The sequence below is a fragment of the Trichomycterus rosablanca genome, chromosome 23 (assembly GCF_030014385.1).
Source record: "Trichomycterus rosablanca isolate fTriRos1 chromosome 23, fTriRos1.hap1, whole genome shotgun sequence".
In the NCBI taxonomy this organism is placed as follows: domain Eukaryota; kingdom Metazoa; phylum Chordata; class Actinopteri; order Siluriformes; family Trichomycteridae; genus Trichomycterus; species Trichomycterus rosablanca.
The window spans coordinates 17685839-17703723 of NC_086010.1; the positions used below are offsets into that span (position 1 = coordinate 17685839).

At 36.1% G+C, this 17885-nt stretch overlaps 4 protein-coding genes and 1 long non-coding RNA gene across 6 annotated transcripts; 3 read left to right on the forward strand and 2 right to left on the reverse strand.

Annotated features, from left to right (window-relative positions):
* The first annotated feature begins 1132 nt into the window (after positions 1–1132).
* mix23 (mitochondrial matrix import factor 23) lies at positions 1133–3944 on the forward strand. The gene is made up of 5 exons (XM_062985792.1): positions 1133–1186; positions 2280–2405; positions 2501–2647; positions 3211–3270; positions 3384–3944. Exons 1-5 carry the CDS (start codon positions 1136–1138, stop codon positions 3432–3434), a joined length of 435 nt encoding a protein of 144 aa, XP_062841862.1. The 5' UTR covers positions 1133–1135; the 3' UTR covers positions 3435–3944.
* A 1237-nt stretch (positions 3945–5181) lies between these two features.
* Positions 5182–8626, reverse strand: LOC134300898 (cystatin-B-like). Of its 2 annotated transcripts, none has more exons than XM_062985358.1 (3): positions 8449–8626; positions 5691–5792; positions 5182–5608 (listed from the first exon to the last, which is right to left on the reverse strand). In XM_062985358.1, exons 1-3 carry the CDS (start codon positions 8515–8517, stop codon positions 5480–5482), a joined length of 300 nt encoding a protein of 99 aa, XP_062841428.1. In that variant the 5' UTR covers positions 8518–8626; the 3' UTR covers positions 5182–5479. The 2 variants fall into 2 exon arrangements, with proteins under 2 accessions (XP_062841428.1, XP_062841427.1); XM_062985357.1 differs by lacking the exon at positions 8449–8626 and adding an exon at positions 6637–6915 and having other exon boundaries at positions 5183–5608.
* Positions 8627–9817: 1191 nt separating this feature from the next.
* LOC134301223 (cystatin-B-like) lies at positions 9818–11261 on the reverse strand. Its single transcript, XM_062985829.1, has 3 exons — positions 11071–11261; positions 10334–10435; positions 9818–10228 (listed from the first exon to the last, which is right to left on the reverse strand). Exons 1-3 carry the CDS (start codon positions 11140–11142, stop codon positions 10100–10102), a joined length of 303 nt encoding a protein of 100 aa, XP_062841899.1. The 5' UTR covers positions 11143–11261; the 3' UTR covers positions 9818–10099.
* A 1652-nt stretch (positions 11262–12913) lies between these two features.
* Positions 12914–14235, forward strand: LOC134301224 (uncharacterized). The gene is made up of 3 exons (XR_010007425.1): positions 12914–13073; positions 13896–14040; positions 14133–14235. It is a non-coding gene; the product is annotated as an uncharacterized LOC134301224 (long non-coding RNA).
* Positions 14236–15858: 1623 nt separating this feature from the next.
* On the forward strand, positions 15859–17135 carry si:ch211-161h7.5 (uncharacterized). The gene is made up of 5 exons (XM_062985232.1): positions 15859–15863; positions 15982–16126; positions 16229–16377; positions 16609–16748; positions 16849–17135. The coding sequence occupies exons 1-5, from the start codon at positions 15859–15861 to the stop codon at positions 17001–17003; spliced, it is 594 nt and encodes a 197-aa protein (XP_062841302.1). The 3' UTR covers positions 17004–17135.
* Positions 17136–17885: the final 750 nt, after the last annotated feature.

The window sequence follows — 17885 nt, forward strand, 5'->3', positions numbered from 1 at the left end:
TAATAACAACAATAGTAATAATAATAATAACAACGACAACAACAATAATAATAACAAATAATAATAATAACAAAAACAATAATAACAACAATAGTAATAATAATAATAACAAAATAATAACAACAACAATAGTAATAATAATAATAATAACAACAATAATAATAACAACAACAATAGTAATAATAATAATAACAACAACAATAGTAATAATAAAAATAACAAAAGCAATAGTAATAATAACAAAAAAGTAATAATAATAACAATAGTAATAATAATAACAATGACAACAACAATAATAATAACAAAATAATAATAATAACAAAAACAATAATAACAACAATAGTAATAATAATAACAATAATAGTAATAATAATAACAAAATAATAACAGCAACAACAATAATTATAATAATAATAATAACAACAATAATAATAATAATAATAACGTGTTAACGTTAATAATGTTTTTTTTTTTTTTTTTTTACATAAAAGTGTTCTTTTGTGCTAATACATGCTTTTACATTTCCATTGTAGGTTCGTTTCCAGTACACACCTTTTGTTCCTATTCTTTTTTTAGTACTAGAAAACTAGAATCACTCATGTACTACATATAATAGACCTTTAGACTGGATGAAAAAACTCATTTTTAGTATCACTAAAATTAAAACCGTATCAAAATTTTGACACGAACACTTTTTAACGTTTCGGTGTAGTGAATGTACATTTCCTAGTTAGGACCCTGTTAAACAAAATGAAGTTTCCCTCTGTAAGACACCCAAGTACACAAGGACATAAAAATACATAGAACTTATGCACTACAGTAAACATTAAAACATCAAACCTATCACCTGAACTGATATTACAGCTTAATTGATTAAAACGTGTGTTTGCACTATGAGAATTCACGTTTAGATTTGACATTTTACAACTTTCATCCTCGCCTATTTGTAAAGGAAAGTTCTTTCAGGAAATCAAAGTAATTAAAATAAGAATTTTGATTCAATAAAGCATTAGGAAATGTAATAAATGTTTAGATTCTAGATTTTTTGTCCTGACTGCTGTGGTGTGGTATAAACAATACAGGCAGGACACGGGCAGCTGTGAGAGGCAGATTTTGAAAGCCCCCTCAGAGCACCATGGCGGCGCCCGGTGAGACTCTAAACTGTGAGGACTTTTCAATGTTTCAGGTAAAATTATGACTTTACTCTTCATAAAGAAAGCATGTCTAGTCTTTCTGAAGGAACGCGTTTATTCTGACCTTGTTGTGTTTTATTAGAGTGAATGTTAAATTAAATAGCGCTGCTGAATAACTGTAGTCCATACGGATCACAGGGTAACCAGGGCTGCGTCCTGAATCTGTGTCTGTGTTAGTTTTAGTGCACTAGCTAGGGTGCAGTTTGATCCTTCTGTAGTGCACATATGTAGGGAGCATGGGGTGGATTCAGTCGGACGTGCAGCTTTTCATAATTCCAGACATTTACATTGTTTTCTGTACGATTCATGTGATGGCAAATAGGACTAGTTTGACTGCTCATATTTAAAGTGAATGAAACAGTTGTCTTCTGGTCAAGGGCTTGGAAAACGAATTGTCCACATGGTCAGATGTGATGCCAGAACCACCTCAGTAAAAACAGTTCTGCCAGGCTGCTGACTGGTGACTTACAGGATGCTTACTGCAGCAAACACTTTTTTTTTCTAGTATAAAATAGACAACAGTCGACTTGTAGTGGACCAGAGGGTTGCTGTTTTTGTTTATTAGTACAAAGAACGGGATTAATGCCTCTTCCTTGAGTCTTCCTTGAGTCTTCCTTGAGTCCTAAGGCGTGGATCAGGAGTTCTGGGGGGTGGCTTAAAGGTACAAGGTGATATATGGTAGGTCAGGCTGGTCCATTCTTGGTGTTGTAGACGAGCATTATTTTGTTTAATTTAATTGGATGCAAGCAGCTATAGGATCCAGTGAAGACAGTTGATGAGGAGGGTTATGTGGTACCAATTGGGTGGATTAAAACCATAATTGCAGCTGCATTTGAATTAGTTGCCGAGGTCTGATGAAGGAGGTGATCCAGCTTTAAAACAGCAAGAGACTGGACAAGGATCTGAGTGGTTTCTGTGTTACAAATGTAGTGGAATGATTGGTTCAGGTTCACAATATGAGTCAAGGAGCCAATCCAGAACACTATCTGAGTGTTATTAAGTGTAATGATAAAATCTTGATATAGACAATAATAAAACATTATATAATAGACAGTAAAACCTTGTGTTCTTTTGTGTGTTTGACAGGAGGTGTTAAAAGCAATGCGTACTATTGACGACAGGATCGTTCACGCTCTCAACACCACTGTTCCCACTGCATCCTTCTCCGGCAAAGTGGACGCCACTCAGACCTGCAAAAAGCTCTACGAGTCTGTCAGTGTTTCCTTGTATAAACTTCAAAACAGATTAATTAGGATAAACTCTCATGTTTATTTATATTTCTGGTGTATTTTGTGTGTCACTTGCAGCTGATGGAGGCTCATCGGAGTAGAGATAAAGCAATAAAGACGTGTATCCTGGAAACATCAGAGGTGGTCGGGCGGTTACGTAAAGAGAGGGTGAAGGACAACGATGACCTGTCAGTCATTAAACAACTTAGGAAAGAACAAACCAAGGTAGAGTATTATCATCCACTAGAGGGAAGCAAACTGCTGCACAATGGTTTCACAACATGTACAGGTGAAAGGTCATGATCTGACAAGGATGTGAGGTTAGACACTGGTTAAACATTAGTCACTAGAATATAAACAGAAGGTTAGTGTGTGTAGCTCACAAAACTTACCAGTTTGGATCAGTACTTAGTTGACATTTCAGTACAGATCAAAAAGCAATCCGAATAAGCTTAGGCTAGCTGTAAATATGTAAGCTGCAAAACATATTTTAACATTAATATATAATAAAAGTACAAAAGCAGCAGCATCTCTGACATTATTTGCCTGTAAATGGACACGAGCACTTTTCATGAGTGCTTTTCTCCAAGCATGATGATCTGCTTGTTGTTCATATAAGGCTCTGCCCATTGATCTTAGAGATCTACTTGGTTTATATTCTCTAAATACTAAGCACTAAATACTAAGCACCATTTTTAGATTCCATTTAAATTCATGTGATTAGTTTTGGCTATTCTGTCCTGACTCTGTAAACAAAATCGTCTGTTTCTTTATCACTTTGTTTCCAGTTAAAACTCATGCAGTCTGAGCTGAACGTTGAAGAAGTCGTGAACGATCGCAGTCTAAAGGTCAGAAAGTCAGAGACTTCTGTAGTCTGTGCATAGATCAGATTATATAAATGTTGCTCTTGTCTGAAATCCTGTTTATTATTATTAATTTATTTCATTTTAATTCTTTGCAGGTTTTCAATGAAAGGTGTCGAATCCACTACATCCCTCCTAAGATCAAGTAAACCTTCATGCCTCCTGTGAGATGTGTATATCCATGGCTGAGAATCACAGCCTGAGCCGATCTAGGACGCTGCCCCGTTACACACGGTGCCCCAAATCTCCCGACCTGACCGTGTTTGTTTGTTCTGCCGATGCTCTACATACAGCTGTTGTACAAACTGGTTTTATAAAGAATTGATTTTTTTCAGTGGCCACCATGTGTTGAGTGCTGCTCTCTCAGTGCTGGTTTACAGAACAACCTGAATTAAAGGTCAGGTAAGACCTGTGATTGTGTGTATGTGTGTGGGGTTTGTACTGATAATCAGTGTGTGTAGATTTCTCTTTTGTATAGATGTTGGATGTCATGAAGCTCTACTTATGCAAGAGGTTCAAAGTGCAAAACCTGCTTCTAACTCGGAGTAATAAATAAATCCTCCCATGCATGCAGGGTGATAGAACTTGCTCATATGTTGGAGCAGGGGTGTGGCTGTAGGTTTTTAATACCAACCAGACAGGAGCTTCATCTGTTTTAACCAATAAGTGCAATCATGTCTAGTTTATATGTGGATCGGTTTAATCACTCCTTCTTGTAACATTAAATAATACACATATGAGCCAAAACATTAGGACCATTTGCCTTATATGCTATTAAAACAGCTCTAACTTGCCAAGGCATTAAGCTCACAAGACATCTGATGGAGTTCTGTGGTATTTGGTACCAGGATGTAAGCAGCACGTCCTTCAGATTCTTCACGCTGCGAGTTGGACCGTCCCACAGTGCTTCCTCGTGCCAAGAGTAAACAAGGCACACATGCCCAGCTGCCCATGTGATCCTGGCAAAACAGGATTCTATGAGGAACTACTATCACTACTCATCACATGCACAGTTGTTAGACAATTGCACATTTGAGCGGGTTCTAATGTTTTGTTCATAATTGAAAGATTGGTGCTCTGTACAGGGTATTCAGGGCAGTTGTGGCCTAGTGGTTAAGGTACTGGACTAGTAAATGAAAGGTCATGGCCAGGTCCTTAACGTTCAATTGCTTAGACAGTATAATGTCAAAGTACTGTAAGTTGCTTTGGATAAAAACCGTCTGCTAAATGCCATAAATGTAAATATTCCTGCTTTGCACCATGTGTTGCCCTGTGGAACTGGACCAAACAGGAAAGGATGTCAGGTTTAAATATGTATGAATGCAAAACCTGAAAATAACAACAGCAACCAGGAGTTCTTTTTAAAAAGCGGTACAATATAATGCTGGTGGTATAAAACATCATGTGAATAATACAGAAGTGCACATAATCAGAATTGGCACATGACCACTGATGACTTTATGAAAATGCTCATTCGTGTCAGGATGTTTTGTGGTTACCAGACCAGGAATGTGACTCATGAACGCAGGACTTGGTTAAGCACTGGATTCCTAATGATTGCACACACTGCATATTTCCCCGAACCACCACACCTCGCTCAGCCCATTAGCTTGTCAGTAAATCATTCTTGAGATGGTCCAGAATGCAGACAGAATTCCCGAACATGTGAATGTGAAGTGCTTTAACATAAACTGCATAAAAATCAAACTCAAAACTGATCAAACTATTAACAAGGAAGAGCAGAAAACTCTTTAACAAGCTGTTTGCTTTAATTCAAAATTTTTAGTTTTTTAATAGTAGCATGTGCTGTAAAGGGGGTAAAGATCATTCAAAGAACCCTCAGTAGTGGGAAACCAACATTTTGAGACAAATGTTAGACCATAATGACCAAAGCAATCCACTTTAATGATATAACTGTATTTTTTTTATTGGAGATAGTGCATTTTTCATAATACTTGTAACAACATACTTACACGAACTACAGACATGTTCCCTTTAACATCAAACACTTGTAAAAATAGAATTAGGAAGCTGTAGCATGAATATCACAAATATTACAGCACTTTTGGTGCGTCATTGTCCATAATCGGTCAGTTCAGTAAACTAATGTGAAATAAATCTTTCTTTGCTTTCTCTGTGTGTTGCTAAGTACTAGGTTTGTGTATGCACTGTGGTTTCTTAGAAGAAAATATGTTTAGAAGTATTCGATGGGGTCGTGGTGGCTTTTGGAAGTCTGAATGCTCGTCAGCTCCAGTTTTTCTCCAGCGTGGGGCAACATCTTGTAGACGCGCAGGTGAACGTGGTCCTCATCTCCTACATGAACCTGCAAATCACACACATATTCCCTCAATCAGAAGCTCATGTGTGTTTAATAAGAGTGTGTGTGTGTGTGTGTTGTGTTCTACCTTAATGAAATAGTTGGTCCCGGCTACCACTTGAGTCTTGTATGATTTAGCAGTGAAGACATCGAATGTTTTACCAGCCTTCTGCTCTGCTTGAGGTTTCATCTGCAAAACAGAATTTAAATGTACAGCTGTTAAAGAACGTAGTTCGACTACAGAAGACACAAAAAGCCATGAAGGCGTCAAAAGTCCGATTCACAACCCTGCAAGCAGGTTTATCTGCCTAATTGCATTTAATATGAGGTTCTAAATGACAGTGGCTGGATTTAGATGTAGAGGAACTTTCCCTCATCATCCCAGATTAGCAGAGACTAAATTGTGAAAAACTTTCTTTATAAATGTCGAATGTTGTTTATAAAGAGAATAAATCAGGCTTGTCATCATAATACAAACGTGTCAGTCAGTGCTAATAATCCAATTATTATATAAATGGTAATTTTATTATATTTATATACTTTTGGATGCAGGAGCTCGATTACAAAAAAAGTCTTTCTGAGAAAGGATTACAAAAAAGGCCATAAAAAGTGGGTGTGTGGTTAAGTTAGAACATTCCTGTTAGGCAGGATGATCCTGTATCGAGGGTCAGTAACAGTAAAGGCTCATTATAGACCAGGCTGTCCTGCAACAAAATTCAACTGAACGTTAAAGAACCAATGGTTGGCACACTGTGGACAGTGTCACCAATGTTCCCACAGCTTCTAATTTATGTCAGACTTTTCTTCAGAAAACCTGTGAAAGAGCTTAAATGCCTCAAAAGCAAGTTCAATCACAAAAACACAAAAATCACTGAAATCCTAAAATTGGCATGAAACTAGGGTAAATTTTTGTAGGTAAAAATACATGGTACAAGTATTTATGTAGGTAAAGGGTAAATGTAAATCTGGTCTTGCTGGTTGCTCTGCACACATTTTGTAATGAAGATGTAGTAAATATGTAGTAAAACTCTCACCTGATCACAGATCTTCTGCACTTCATCTGTAGCATCTTTCGCCTCTGAGGTTCCTCCACATAAAGGCATTTTGCTCTAACTAACAGGTAAAAAATTGACCTAAAGTTTAATCTGACTTTCCTGAAGCTGTAAAGTTCTGTGACTTATTCTGCTCACCAGTGGAGTTTATATCTGCTCTCTGGCTTCACTTAAATCTGCCTTCTCATTTATCATATGACTAAAAAGCCACGTCTGACCGTGCACACTTCCCTACTTACTAATACAGTAGAATAGTACGTCACCTATGGCGACTCCTTGTATACTATCTAGTACGCTAGTATGATAGTACGCTAGTATGCTAGTATTGACGTAGCGATTTTTCATTGTTTTGCTTCGATCATGTGACACCAGGAGATACCATTCCTACCAAACTAAACAATCTATATTCAGCTGGTAATAATTATACATATTGCGTATAAGTGTAGTAAAATTAATTCTTTTTTAAATGTACACGATACTTAATCCTAAGAGTTATGTTAATGTTAGCGCTGGTCGTTTGTACGACAGCCCCCCCTTTCTCTGTTCGAGATGGTTTAACCCACCCTGCTTCAACTCGTGACTACTGAGTCATTTTCAAGTGATTCACTTTAATTAATTAAGTCGCAAACATTTTTATTTTTATTTATTTATTATGATTTTAACGCCCCATATATTTGTCAAATTTAGTAAGGTATTTATTAACATTAATACTATTCAATAAATCCGAGTAGCCCTATTTTAAATAGATATTTCCATGCATGCACAGTTCGACTCAACCCCCATAAACTTTTGTTTATCTTTTGTTTATTTTAGGCATTTAATATTCATTAAAAATAGCAAGACGTGACAGCAAAATAATACCAGATATAATATGTAACATTGTAGCTGGTAGTTCAAAGTTGTTGTAAACATGTTGGTGTGTTTTGAATGCGAACATAAACCAAATCTGTGCATGTAATCAGACTGAGAAATATAAACAGTGGGCTGTTGCATGGGAAGAGCTGCCACCAAGTGTAAAATTTATTAACAGGATAGATAGATAGATAGATAGATAGATAGATAGATAGATAGATAGATAGATAGATAGATAGATAGATAGATAGATTGATAGATAGATTGATAGATTGATTGATTGATTGATTGATTGATTGATAGATAGATAGATAGATAGATAGATAGATTGATTGATAGATAGATTGATAGATTGATTGGTACTTTATTGATCTCGAAGGAAATTAAAGCCCCAGTAGCATAATACAACAAATAATTAACAGTACAAAACAAAAGCAAACAGAAAAACTAGAACTGAGTATTTCTTGTATTTTGCATAAAATGGATAACTGGTAACTGTAATGACTATGCATGAGGTACAGTTTCAGTGTAAAGATTGAATAGTAATTAAATTATTAAATAGTAAAGTTACATGTTCTTTTTCGGCATTCAGCAATAATTTAGGATTAATAAATGATCAAGTTATCAAGGGTGATGCTAGGTGTAATTGTTGACCATCACTAGACAACTTCATTCACCTAGTAGAAATTCAACACTGACTGATTGCTGAGAATGCACTGATATAGAAATGTTCAGCTAGACAATGTGTACAGAAACTTACACTTGCTATTAATTTCATGCCTTCTTATTATTAATTACAGAGGTTTAGAATAGATTTAAAGTTTTGCAGAATGATACCTACCTAGACTGAATCATGTCTGTGATTTTTATGGCAAATTACTTAATGTTTTTGGCCGTGAATAGAAGTGAGTCTGAACTGTGGTGAATAAATGGTGATCTCACCTGATCACAGATCATCTGAACTTCATCAGTAGCATCTTTCATCTCTGAGGTTCCTCCACGTCTCTGCATCTCGCACTATCAGGTAAACTGTTTACCAAGAGAATAAAGCTTTAGTGTTGTGATGTTATGCTGGGAATCAGAGTTTAAAATGTGGTACTGGAGGGAGTGAGCAGTGAAATTCCAGTTCAGGACCAGTAGTACCGATGCTTTTGTTTTGTTCCCAGAAATGACGTAATCGCAGTGACGACTTGTTGGGCAATGCTTTGGTAATAGATTCAGTTCTGTACGATAGAATCACGGTGAAACAGCACCGTTTTTGTAAGGAAGCATTAACGAGATCAGGATTTAGACTTTTATGCAGTTTAAAATCACTTTTACTATTTATATCCGTTTGTACTGTGAACTCAGCAGCCTCCTCCTCCACAAGATTGTACTGATGCTGTGAATCGGTTGGTACAAACATCATCAAACATGCACTTTATCCACCGTCACGAATGTGTTACACTTATATTTATTACAAACTATTAGTGTATCTACTTTATATCAAATCATAGAGATAAGTAGTGGTTCTGCTGTTCTGCAGTGGATTGGTGCCAACTTTTCTTTCTACATGGTGTTTTTTTATTAATTATTATTATTATTTTAATATTATTTTGAATTTCAGTTGAGTCAAAAGCTATAAGCTATAATGGCTTTACTGAAACAATCATAACTATAAAACATTGTAGTTTTAACTACATTAAACCAGCAGCAGATTCATATTTAACACCAAAAACCATTTTGGAAAATTGAGCAGTTGATGTTTCTATATGTTGGGATTAAAAAGGGATTAAGGAAGAAATATGGATGTATGATGCCACAACAGATGCCAAAGGAAATAGAACTTTTTTCTAAACAATAACTGATAGATATAACTGGTTTGTTTTCCAATTTACTTTTTCTATAAGTCTTTATTAAAAGACAAGAACATATTCCTGCTATTTATTAACAGTAGGCAGCCAGTGCTTGTGTGGTTCTGTTCCAAACTACAAAGCCATAATAAATGACACTTGGAAACTATTCATGTTCTAGTCAGTTCTGATTTACTATTTACTACCCAGCTTTAGCAATTAAATTTAGCAATGTAGTACGATGACGAGCTAAAGAAAGTGCAATTTTACTACTCAGTTATATCATTACATTTTCAGCAACACATTCTGTAAGTATTCTGAAAGCCAGACACTATTAGCATACATGTTTGTGTATTAGTTAACAATATGCTAGATATAAAATCAAAATATAGCACAATAACTGTGATTTCATGTGAATGATGTTAGCACACAAAATACATTATCACCATAATAAATTTGCATGTGAGATGTGAAACCAGTTCAGGTACTTTCATCTTTATTATTATTACAGTAATTCTATTACATGGGCTGAATTTTCCATAAGAATAAAAAATGTTACATGTTCCATTTCCATTTTAGGCATGTGGCTGGCACTTTTATTCACCACTGTCCCTTCTTTATAGTCCCTTAAACATTAAGCTTCTCGAAAACAACATATATCACTGAGTTATATTAATAACAAATCATGTTAATTACTTTTCTATCCCTTTTTAAAACTAATACTGAAACAAAATAAAACAGACAAAATGTGAAAAAGGAGTTCAGAAGTATTCGATGGGGTCTTGATGAGCTTTGGAGGTCTGTATACTATGAAGCTCCAGTTGTTCTCCAGCATGAGGCAGAGATTTATGTACTCTGAGGTGAACGTGATCGTCACCACCCACATGGACCTGCAAAGTAAGTGACAACACAACTTTACCTCCATCAGTGTCAATCAAATATTATTTGAAAATGATTGTGTACTGTTTATTAGAAGTTTGTGTGATTTGTTGCACCTTAATGAAAAAGTTGGTCCCGGCTACCAGCTGTGACTTGTAGGATTTAGCAGTAAAAACATCAAATGTTCTACCGGCCTTCTGCTCCGCTTGAGGCTTTATCTGCAATCAAAAGTAATAATTTAGGATTAATAAATGATCAAGTTATTAAGGAGTGAGCTAGGTGTAATTGTTGACCATCACTAGCCAACTTCATTCACCTAGTAGAAATTCAACACTGACTGATTGCTGAGAATGCACTGATATAGAAATGTTCAGCTAGAGAATGTGTACAGAAATTTACACTTCCTATTATTAATTACAGAGGTTTGGAATTGATTTAAAGTTTTGCAGAATGATACATATATAGACTGAACCATGTCTGTGATTTTTATGGCAAATTACTTAATGTTTTCGGCCATGAATAGAAGTGAGTCTGAACTGTGGTAGGTGTTAAACTATTTTTATTACATCTGTAGGAAGTATTTCAAAAGGCTAAATGGAAATGAATAAGATTATCTAGTTATATAATAATAAAAAAACATTTTATTACATAAAAAAACTGAAAGGATTAAATCTACAGTACAATAAATCTACAACATAGGTAAGTGGTCACACTGCTGTGGAGCCACCAGTAACTCGAACCCTTTATCCCCAACCTTTCACCCACAATTAAATAAATAAATAAATACAATACAATAAATACATAAATAAAACAGTTTATGTTTCTGTCAGTTATTCTTTGTGTTTATATTTACGTGATCACAGATTTGCTGCACTTCATCCGTGGCATCTTTTTCCCCTGCGGTTCCTCCACACAATAACGGCATTTTAATACCGAAGAGCAAAATTAATTAATAAAAATATGAAGTTTAAACTGAGCAAAGCTGTGTAGAAACTTGGCTGTACAGAAACCAACACAACTGAACATCAGCTGACAAAACAATCACATGTGAAACGACTCACTTCCGTACTAACTAGTGCACCAGGGTAGTGCGCATTATGCGTCACATTTGAGTAAATCTCGTTGTTGTTTTAATTAATCGTACTATTTTTAATTCGATATGATCTTGTTTTGACCTACAGTGTATCTAAACTCATTAATTTGGATATATTCGTACGATAGTATGCTTATTTAACTACTACATACTTGATTCGGGTGGAGTTTAGTATGAATAGTGTGTCACGGTTGTCAGTCACGTGACTGTGGAAGCGCCCATCCATACACCAAAACAGTCTAAATTACTCTGAGGGTCTTAAAATATAATATGTATTTTCATTAAAACCTGTTTTATTAGACATTAGATTATATTTGACCATGCAGACAATGTTTTAAATATATTTTGGTATTTTCTTTCTGACTGTGCAAGACACACTACCATGTTGTCACTATATCATGTTATTGTCCTTGCAGTCCTGAATGGTCCACCACCCAAAAAATGATCAGTGGGGGTCCTTTTTGATTGATAAATGGGGTATAGGGGACGACAAGTGTACAGAACAAATGGGCTCCATTCAGCAGTGTTGCCACTCTCTTTATTTTAAGAATTCCCAAGATCTTGCCACAAAAATCCCAAGATTGTACTGAAAACCCCAACTAACTGAACACCGTTTTGTTACACTGTTTTTTACGTGTTTGGCAGACTGCATGTTCCACTAGCGCTGAGCTGTTAACACCAGTTTTGTAGAAGAAATGGTACATCTTGCCGCATACTTACCTTCTGGTTTAAGCCAAAGTCATGTTCTCATGTCCAAGAAAATGTAAGTAAAGTAAGTAAAGAAGTAAATGTAGAGTAAGCGTATAAATGGCCAGCGACAACCAAAGGTTATTATTTACTAATAGTACGCTTTGTCATTCCTTATTTATGACTGTAGACTATAAAATTGCAGATTGTAATTGCTTGAGTGCAAATTAAAAATCACAAGGTTACTTGGCAAAATCCTTAAATCCCAAGTCGATCCCCCAAATCCCAAGACCCTGGGAAAAATCCTCAAATCCCAACAATCATCATAAACAGTCGATTACTTAATTCAAAATGAAAGGTTAAAGGTCAGGTTATCACATAGATATCGAGTGGATTTTGTACCACGTGTGTATTACATATTTTGGTTGTTATGCAAAAATGCTTCAATTAAAAAAATTCTGGTTAAAAGAATAAAAATGATAAAATGAAATAGTGTAAACACATCATGAGGATGTAGATCTTTTTCCTTTAATGATTCTTTATTGTAAAAGAAATGTAATTGTTGAAGCAGTTAATGAATGGCTTGTGTAAGACCTGTTGCATAACACCCATACATAACATAACACGTGTGCAATAAAAGGCAGCACTGATAGCATCTACGCTGTGTTATATGAATGGAGGAAGGTTGTCGCGTTGCAGGTGTTGCCAGGTAATGCTTACACAACCTACGGTGCTATATAATGTTCAGTTCAGGATTATAACTCTATTCTGGTTTCTACATTTCACACGGAGGGTGTCTGCACTCTGAATATTATCTTCTGGAATATAACAGTTTAGGCAAGTAAAATATGATTATACACTATTGTGATTCTTTATTATGCACTAGATGTGTTAAGGTCTAATCTGAATGGTTAATACTGTATGTCTGGAATAAAAAACTAAACACACACTATTCCTTATTTTTTAGGGCTGTGCAATGGGAGGTCACAATATCGGCCGTGTTTTCGTCATAGTGCTTGCTGTTATAGTGTACATAGTTGGCATCATATTCAACGTTCTTGCTGCTCAAGGACTGTGTAAGTCATTGATCATTTATATTTTTATATTGTATCTAAAAACCTAAAAAACAGGCCTAACAGTATCAAATTACTTTAATGCTGCAAAACATGAAGGTGGCACAACAGGTTTTTTTCCTTTACTCTGGTTATTGTCTGCAATTTGGATTTTCTTTCTGTGTGTGGGTTTTCTCCCCTGCTTTTTAATAACATGCCAGTAGGTGGACTTATACTCAGAGTTAGAATTGAATGCCCTGTGCTGGGTGCAGTTCCAGTACTTTATAAACTCCAGACCCAGAGTAAAGTGGTAACTGAAAATAAAAAGAATGAATAAGATATAAACAAGATATTATTATGCATTTTTAATCATTTATATGTCCACATATGTACGGCACAATATACTTCTAAACCCGCACTAATACTTAGATGTTTTAGGGGAACCCACAGGGCATGGGGAGAACATGCTAAATGTCCCAATGACAGCTTATGGGTAAAGCTTGTAAAGCTTGTTTCACTGTCTGTAATCACATCTCACTTTGTCCTCAGTTTCATTTCGTTTTTTCCACTTTCCAAAACCATACAGAAGGTGGATTGGCTAATCCAAATTGCCTCTAAATGTATGTGATTAAATGAGTGGCTGTGTGTTTGCCTGTGAAAAATTGGGTGGCCAGTCTTTCCTGGTGGTCCTGGACTCATTGCAACCTTGACGAAGGTTGAATCAATTATTGAGTAAATAAACTATGGTAATAATATGGTATTACTGTACAGTACAGTCGTGCTTATTACATTTAGTTAAATTCTGCCTGACACATGAAGAATAATAATGTGTTCCTCTCCCTGCAGCTCCTTTCCTGACACTCACTGCAAACATCTCAGATAAATTTAATACTCAGATCACTCCGTCAGGATGGACCTTCTCCATCTGGGGTGTCATCTATTTCTGGTTAACTGCTCTGCTTACCTACATTCTGAGCACTTTATGCAGAAGGTACCGTCTACATATTTATCTGAGGATAAAAGAAACATATTCTTTGCTACAGGGAGGTGGTAAAATGTGTGTCTGATTTCATTTTACTCCAGGAATTCTTATGGCCCGATGTACTGTAGTCCTTCAGTCCTGCCGTACGGGTTCTTCGTCTGCTGGATTCTGAACATTTTATTTAACATCATTTGGCTTCTTTTGTGGGACAGAGAGTAAGTACAAGTGTTTAGACTTTGGAGACAGTGTTTTATGTAAAACAGTTAATTACATATCAGAGCAGTTTTGTGTTTTGATGTATCATTAAAAGGAAAAGACAAAAAAAAAGGCCGCTCAGGCAGGGGCGGAGCCAGGGGGTGGCCAGTGGTGGCCATGGCCACCATAAATGAATCTTCGGCCACCCCTCCGGCCCCCCCATCACCGCTTTGCCGGCAACTTTTTTTGCGGAAGCATTTCTGCACGCAGGTGTTCTCACATGGACGCAATTCAACAGCGCACCTCAAAGAAGTAGTTCTCCCCCAAAACCGTGCAGTAATACACGACATAAAGGTCAACCACCAACACAATTACAGAAGCAGTACTATAGTGCTACTAGTACTACTATTACTATTTAGTAGTATTTGTGGCGAGCTACGAATAAAGGCGCAACCGGGCTCTGCGCGTTCCGGTGTTGCCAGATTGGGCGGTTATCCGCCTAATTGGGCGGATTTTGTTTGAAAACAATTTAATAGCAGTTAAATAACACTTCTATTTAAAAGAATATATTCCGTTTTAAGAAGCTCCAGCATTGTAGAAGGCTGTTAAAAGTAAAGACTATTTTCAATGCTGATTTGGCTTAATAGTGTTGGTCAGTCTGTATCATATTGTTGAAAGAAAATTTAAATTTGTTTTCCATGCATTCACACTAGCATGTTCTGGGGTTCAAATGAGTCTCATCATTACACACAAGTTGGCAGCCAAATGATAATGTATTGCAAAGGAATAGCTTTGAAATTCTTCCTCATAATGTTAAGGTTATAGGCTATATTCTGGTTTTTCACTTGTCAGGGGAAATGAAGAGAGAAAAAAAGCTTATTATTCTTCGTGATGTAATTCTACATGGCACTTACTGCCTGTATAGGTAAATGAGTGAGTGACCACATCAAAAAAGGTATCAGTTTCTGTGCCACCCCTGTGTGAGCAATGGTCTCAGTCTGGCCACCCCTATGGAAATTGTCTGGTAAAAAGAAACGCGCTGCAACCAGGGCTGGATTCTGAGAAGCGTCGTATCGAATCCAGCCTTGCTTTACCGGTTCGAAGCTGAGTGGCTATATGAGCAACGATTGGCCGGTTGCTCATGTGGGGGGTGGGACAAAGAACCGGATGTGGGTCTCTCTCTGTCAGAATGCGATTGCGTTCTCTGCCGGCTGATTGGAGGCGCTTACACAGAGATGGGAGAGGGTGCCCTTAGGGTGTGTCTCTCCGCATGCAACGCTAGGTGGCGCCAAACTCGTCAATGTGTGGGTGGCAAAGATGCATCTGGCTGCTGCTCGTGTTTCGGAGGGGATACGGGTTAGCTTCAATCACCTCCGTCAGGGCAGGGTTCGGCATAGACAGAGAGGAAGCACGATGCTAATTGAACAATTGGATGCGCTAAAAGGGGAGAAAAAGGGGTAAAAATTTAGAAAAAAAAAAAAAAAAAGGAAAAGCAAAAAATACTCATTTATAGGTGTCTGTTCGGTTGAGTTATTAGCAGCTTGTTGTTCTGCCGAATGATGCTGAATATCTGGAAGCACATTGTGGAAAATTGGGAATAACTTATTGACACTGTAAAAATTGACTGATTAAATGAGGTAAAATGGAATAATCAGAAATCACTAATGAAGTTAAATGGTGCTATATGTTACACTGAAGTTTTTACAGGCCTCAAATGTTTCAAAACTGTTTTCTTTTGTTCTTTTCATTATTTAGGGTGATGATCGCAGCGTTCATCCTGCTATTTTTAGTTGCATTTACAAACTACCTGATGATATTCTTCAGCTGTCATGGACTGAAAGAATACGGTGCTTGGTTGAACAAGTATCACAGAATCGATCTTTGGTGCATCCGTATACTGGTGAGGAATTCTCAAATAGTGTGACTTAAGAATCTGTTTTATTTTATTTTTTCAAATGACACTTTGTGAGTGTTTTTTAAGCATTTGTTTGTGCTGGTGCAGGTTCAGAATGGTATAGCAGTATACACCACGTGGACGAGTATTGCTTCTCTGATTAACTTTACCATAACGTTGAGCTACGATGCTGGAATGAATAAAACAGATGCAGCGACTCTTGCACTTTCACTGCTGTTGGTGGCTGTTATTGCTTGGTGAGTTATGTATTAGAAGCAGGTCACCAGAATCCATGTTTCTGTGTGGCACACACACCACATGGTTTCTCATGTGCCTTTTTGAATTGTTAATTTTTTTAAATGTATTTTATGTCACCATTCCGATGGGGAAGTAGAAACATTTATATGAAGTATTTATAAAAATGTGTAATAGTTGAAATGTAAATGAAACATTAAAGATAAAAGTATGATGCCCAATTTTGTGTTCAGGTTTGTTCTAGAAAACACTTTGCTGGACAGACATGTACGTTACATCCTGACCATCTACCCCGTCATTATCGTCGCCCTGTCTGGCGGTATGACAAAGAACTTTGATGCTTCTGCTCCTGCACTCAATTCTGTCTTCACCGGTGAGTACAAACATAATAAAACAAAACAAGCTGGTCTTCTTTCTTGGTTTATTTATCCAGGTGATTATTAAGTATTTATGATGTTTACTGCTTTCCTCAGCTGTGCTGCTTGCAATTGCCTGTGTGCTGCTGGTAGTGAAGGTGTGTTTGGTCATCTGGAGGCATTTAAAACAGCCAATCTATGGAGATACGATCACACCGGGCATGATGTTACCCATGGAGATTGCTGAAAAACAGAAAAGGATCCTAATGTGAAGCTGGCTGTCTGTGTTTAATGGAATCAAGGTGGTAACTGCAGTGCAGTTGAGTAAGAACTGCAAAAATGTACACATTTTATAAACATTTTTTATAGTAAAAGTTTATTTACCAGCTGGACAAGAAAAGTGGCTTATACAGCTAATACAGAATTATTTTTTAAGAATGTTTTGCACTGTATTTCAATTAAAAAGTGCCTGTTTTTTAATAATTGACTAATAAGTCATAAGCATTTAAGCAATTCCATATTTTTTTCTGTATGCATATTTATTTGTATAATTATGATTTCAAATCAAGATTTATTATTATTATAATTGCATTGTCATATTGTACCTGATTGTAATAATGACTTTTAAACTATTATCACTATAATTGTATTGTATGATTGTAATTGCATTGTAATAGCTTTATGATACTTGTGCAATCAAGATTTTAAATTATTATTTCAATTGCATTGTATCATATTGTAATTGTAAAATTATTATTATAATTGTATTTTGTAATTGCAATTTATGGCACTTTATGATAATTGTGTGTGTGTGTGTGTGTGTGTGTGTGTGTGTGTGTGTGTGTGTGTTGTTTTTTGATCAGTTGAAGGGTTTTTAAATGTGTCAGTAATAAAACAGTATTTCTTTATAAATGAAATTGTTCATAAGTATACTCATCTAAAAAATAAGTGAATTAATTAAGTGAAATTGTGGATTTTCTATTTTTATACTTTTTGTACAATAATTTGTTCACTACACAGCATTTCGTATTTTATAATTAAATCAAATGAGACATTTAATGTGTAATGTGTTTTTTATACATATGATTGAATGAATGTTAACATATTTGACTGTTGTTGAAATAAATACATGAAACTGAGATTTACTACGGCTC

Coding starts and splice junctions, on each gene's coding strand:
- mix23 (XM_062985792.1), top strand. CDS start 1,136: ATGGCGGCGCCCGGTGAGACTCTAAACTGTGAGGACTTTTCAATGTTT. Junction 1,187..2,279: donor AGGACTTTTCAATGTTTCAG/GTAAAATTATGA, acceptor TGTGTTTGACAG/GAGGTGTTAAAAGCAATGCG. Junction 2,406..2,500: donor GCAAAAAGCTCTACGAGTCT/GTCAGTGTTTCC, acceptor TGTCACTTGCAG/CTGATGGAGGCTCATCGGAG.
- si:ch211-161h7.5 (XM_062985232.1), top strand. Junction 16,127..16,228: donor TTTGGTGCATCCGTATACTG/GTGAGGAATTCT, acceptor GTGCTGGTGCAG/GTTCAGAATGGTATAGCAGT. Junction 16,378..16,608: donor TTGGTGGCTGTTATTGCTTG/GTGAGTTATGTA, acceptor TTTTGTGTTCAG/GTTTGTTCTAGAAAACACTT.
- LOC134301223 (XM_062985829.1), bottom strand. CDS start 11,142: ATGCCGTTATTGTGTGGAGGAACCGCAGGGGAAAAAGATGCCACGGAT. Junction 10,436..11,070: donor TGCAGCAAATCTGTGATCAC/GTAAATATAAAC, acceptor TTTTGATTGCAG/ATAAAGCCTCAAGCGGAGCA. Junction 10,229..10,333: donor GGACCAACTTTTTCATTAAG/GTGCAACAAATC, acceptor CTTACTTTGCAG/GTCCATGTGGGTGGTGACGA.
- LOC134300898 (XM_062985358.1), bottom strand. CDS start 8,517: ATGCAGAGACGTGGAGGAACCTCAGAGATGAAAGATGCTACTGATGAA. Junction 5,793..8,448: donor TTCAGATGATCTGTGATCAG/GTGAGATCACCA, acceptor TCTGTTTTGCAG/ATGAAACCTCAAGCAGAGCA. Junction 5,609..5,690: donor GGACCAACTATTTCATTAAG/GTAGAACACAAC, acceptor TGTGATTTGCAG/GTTCATGTAGGAGATGAGGA.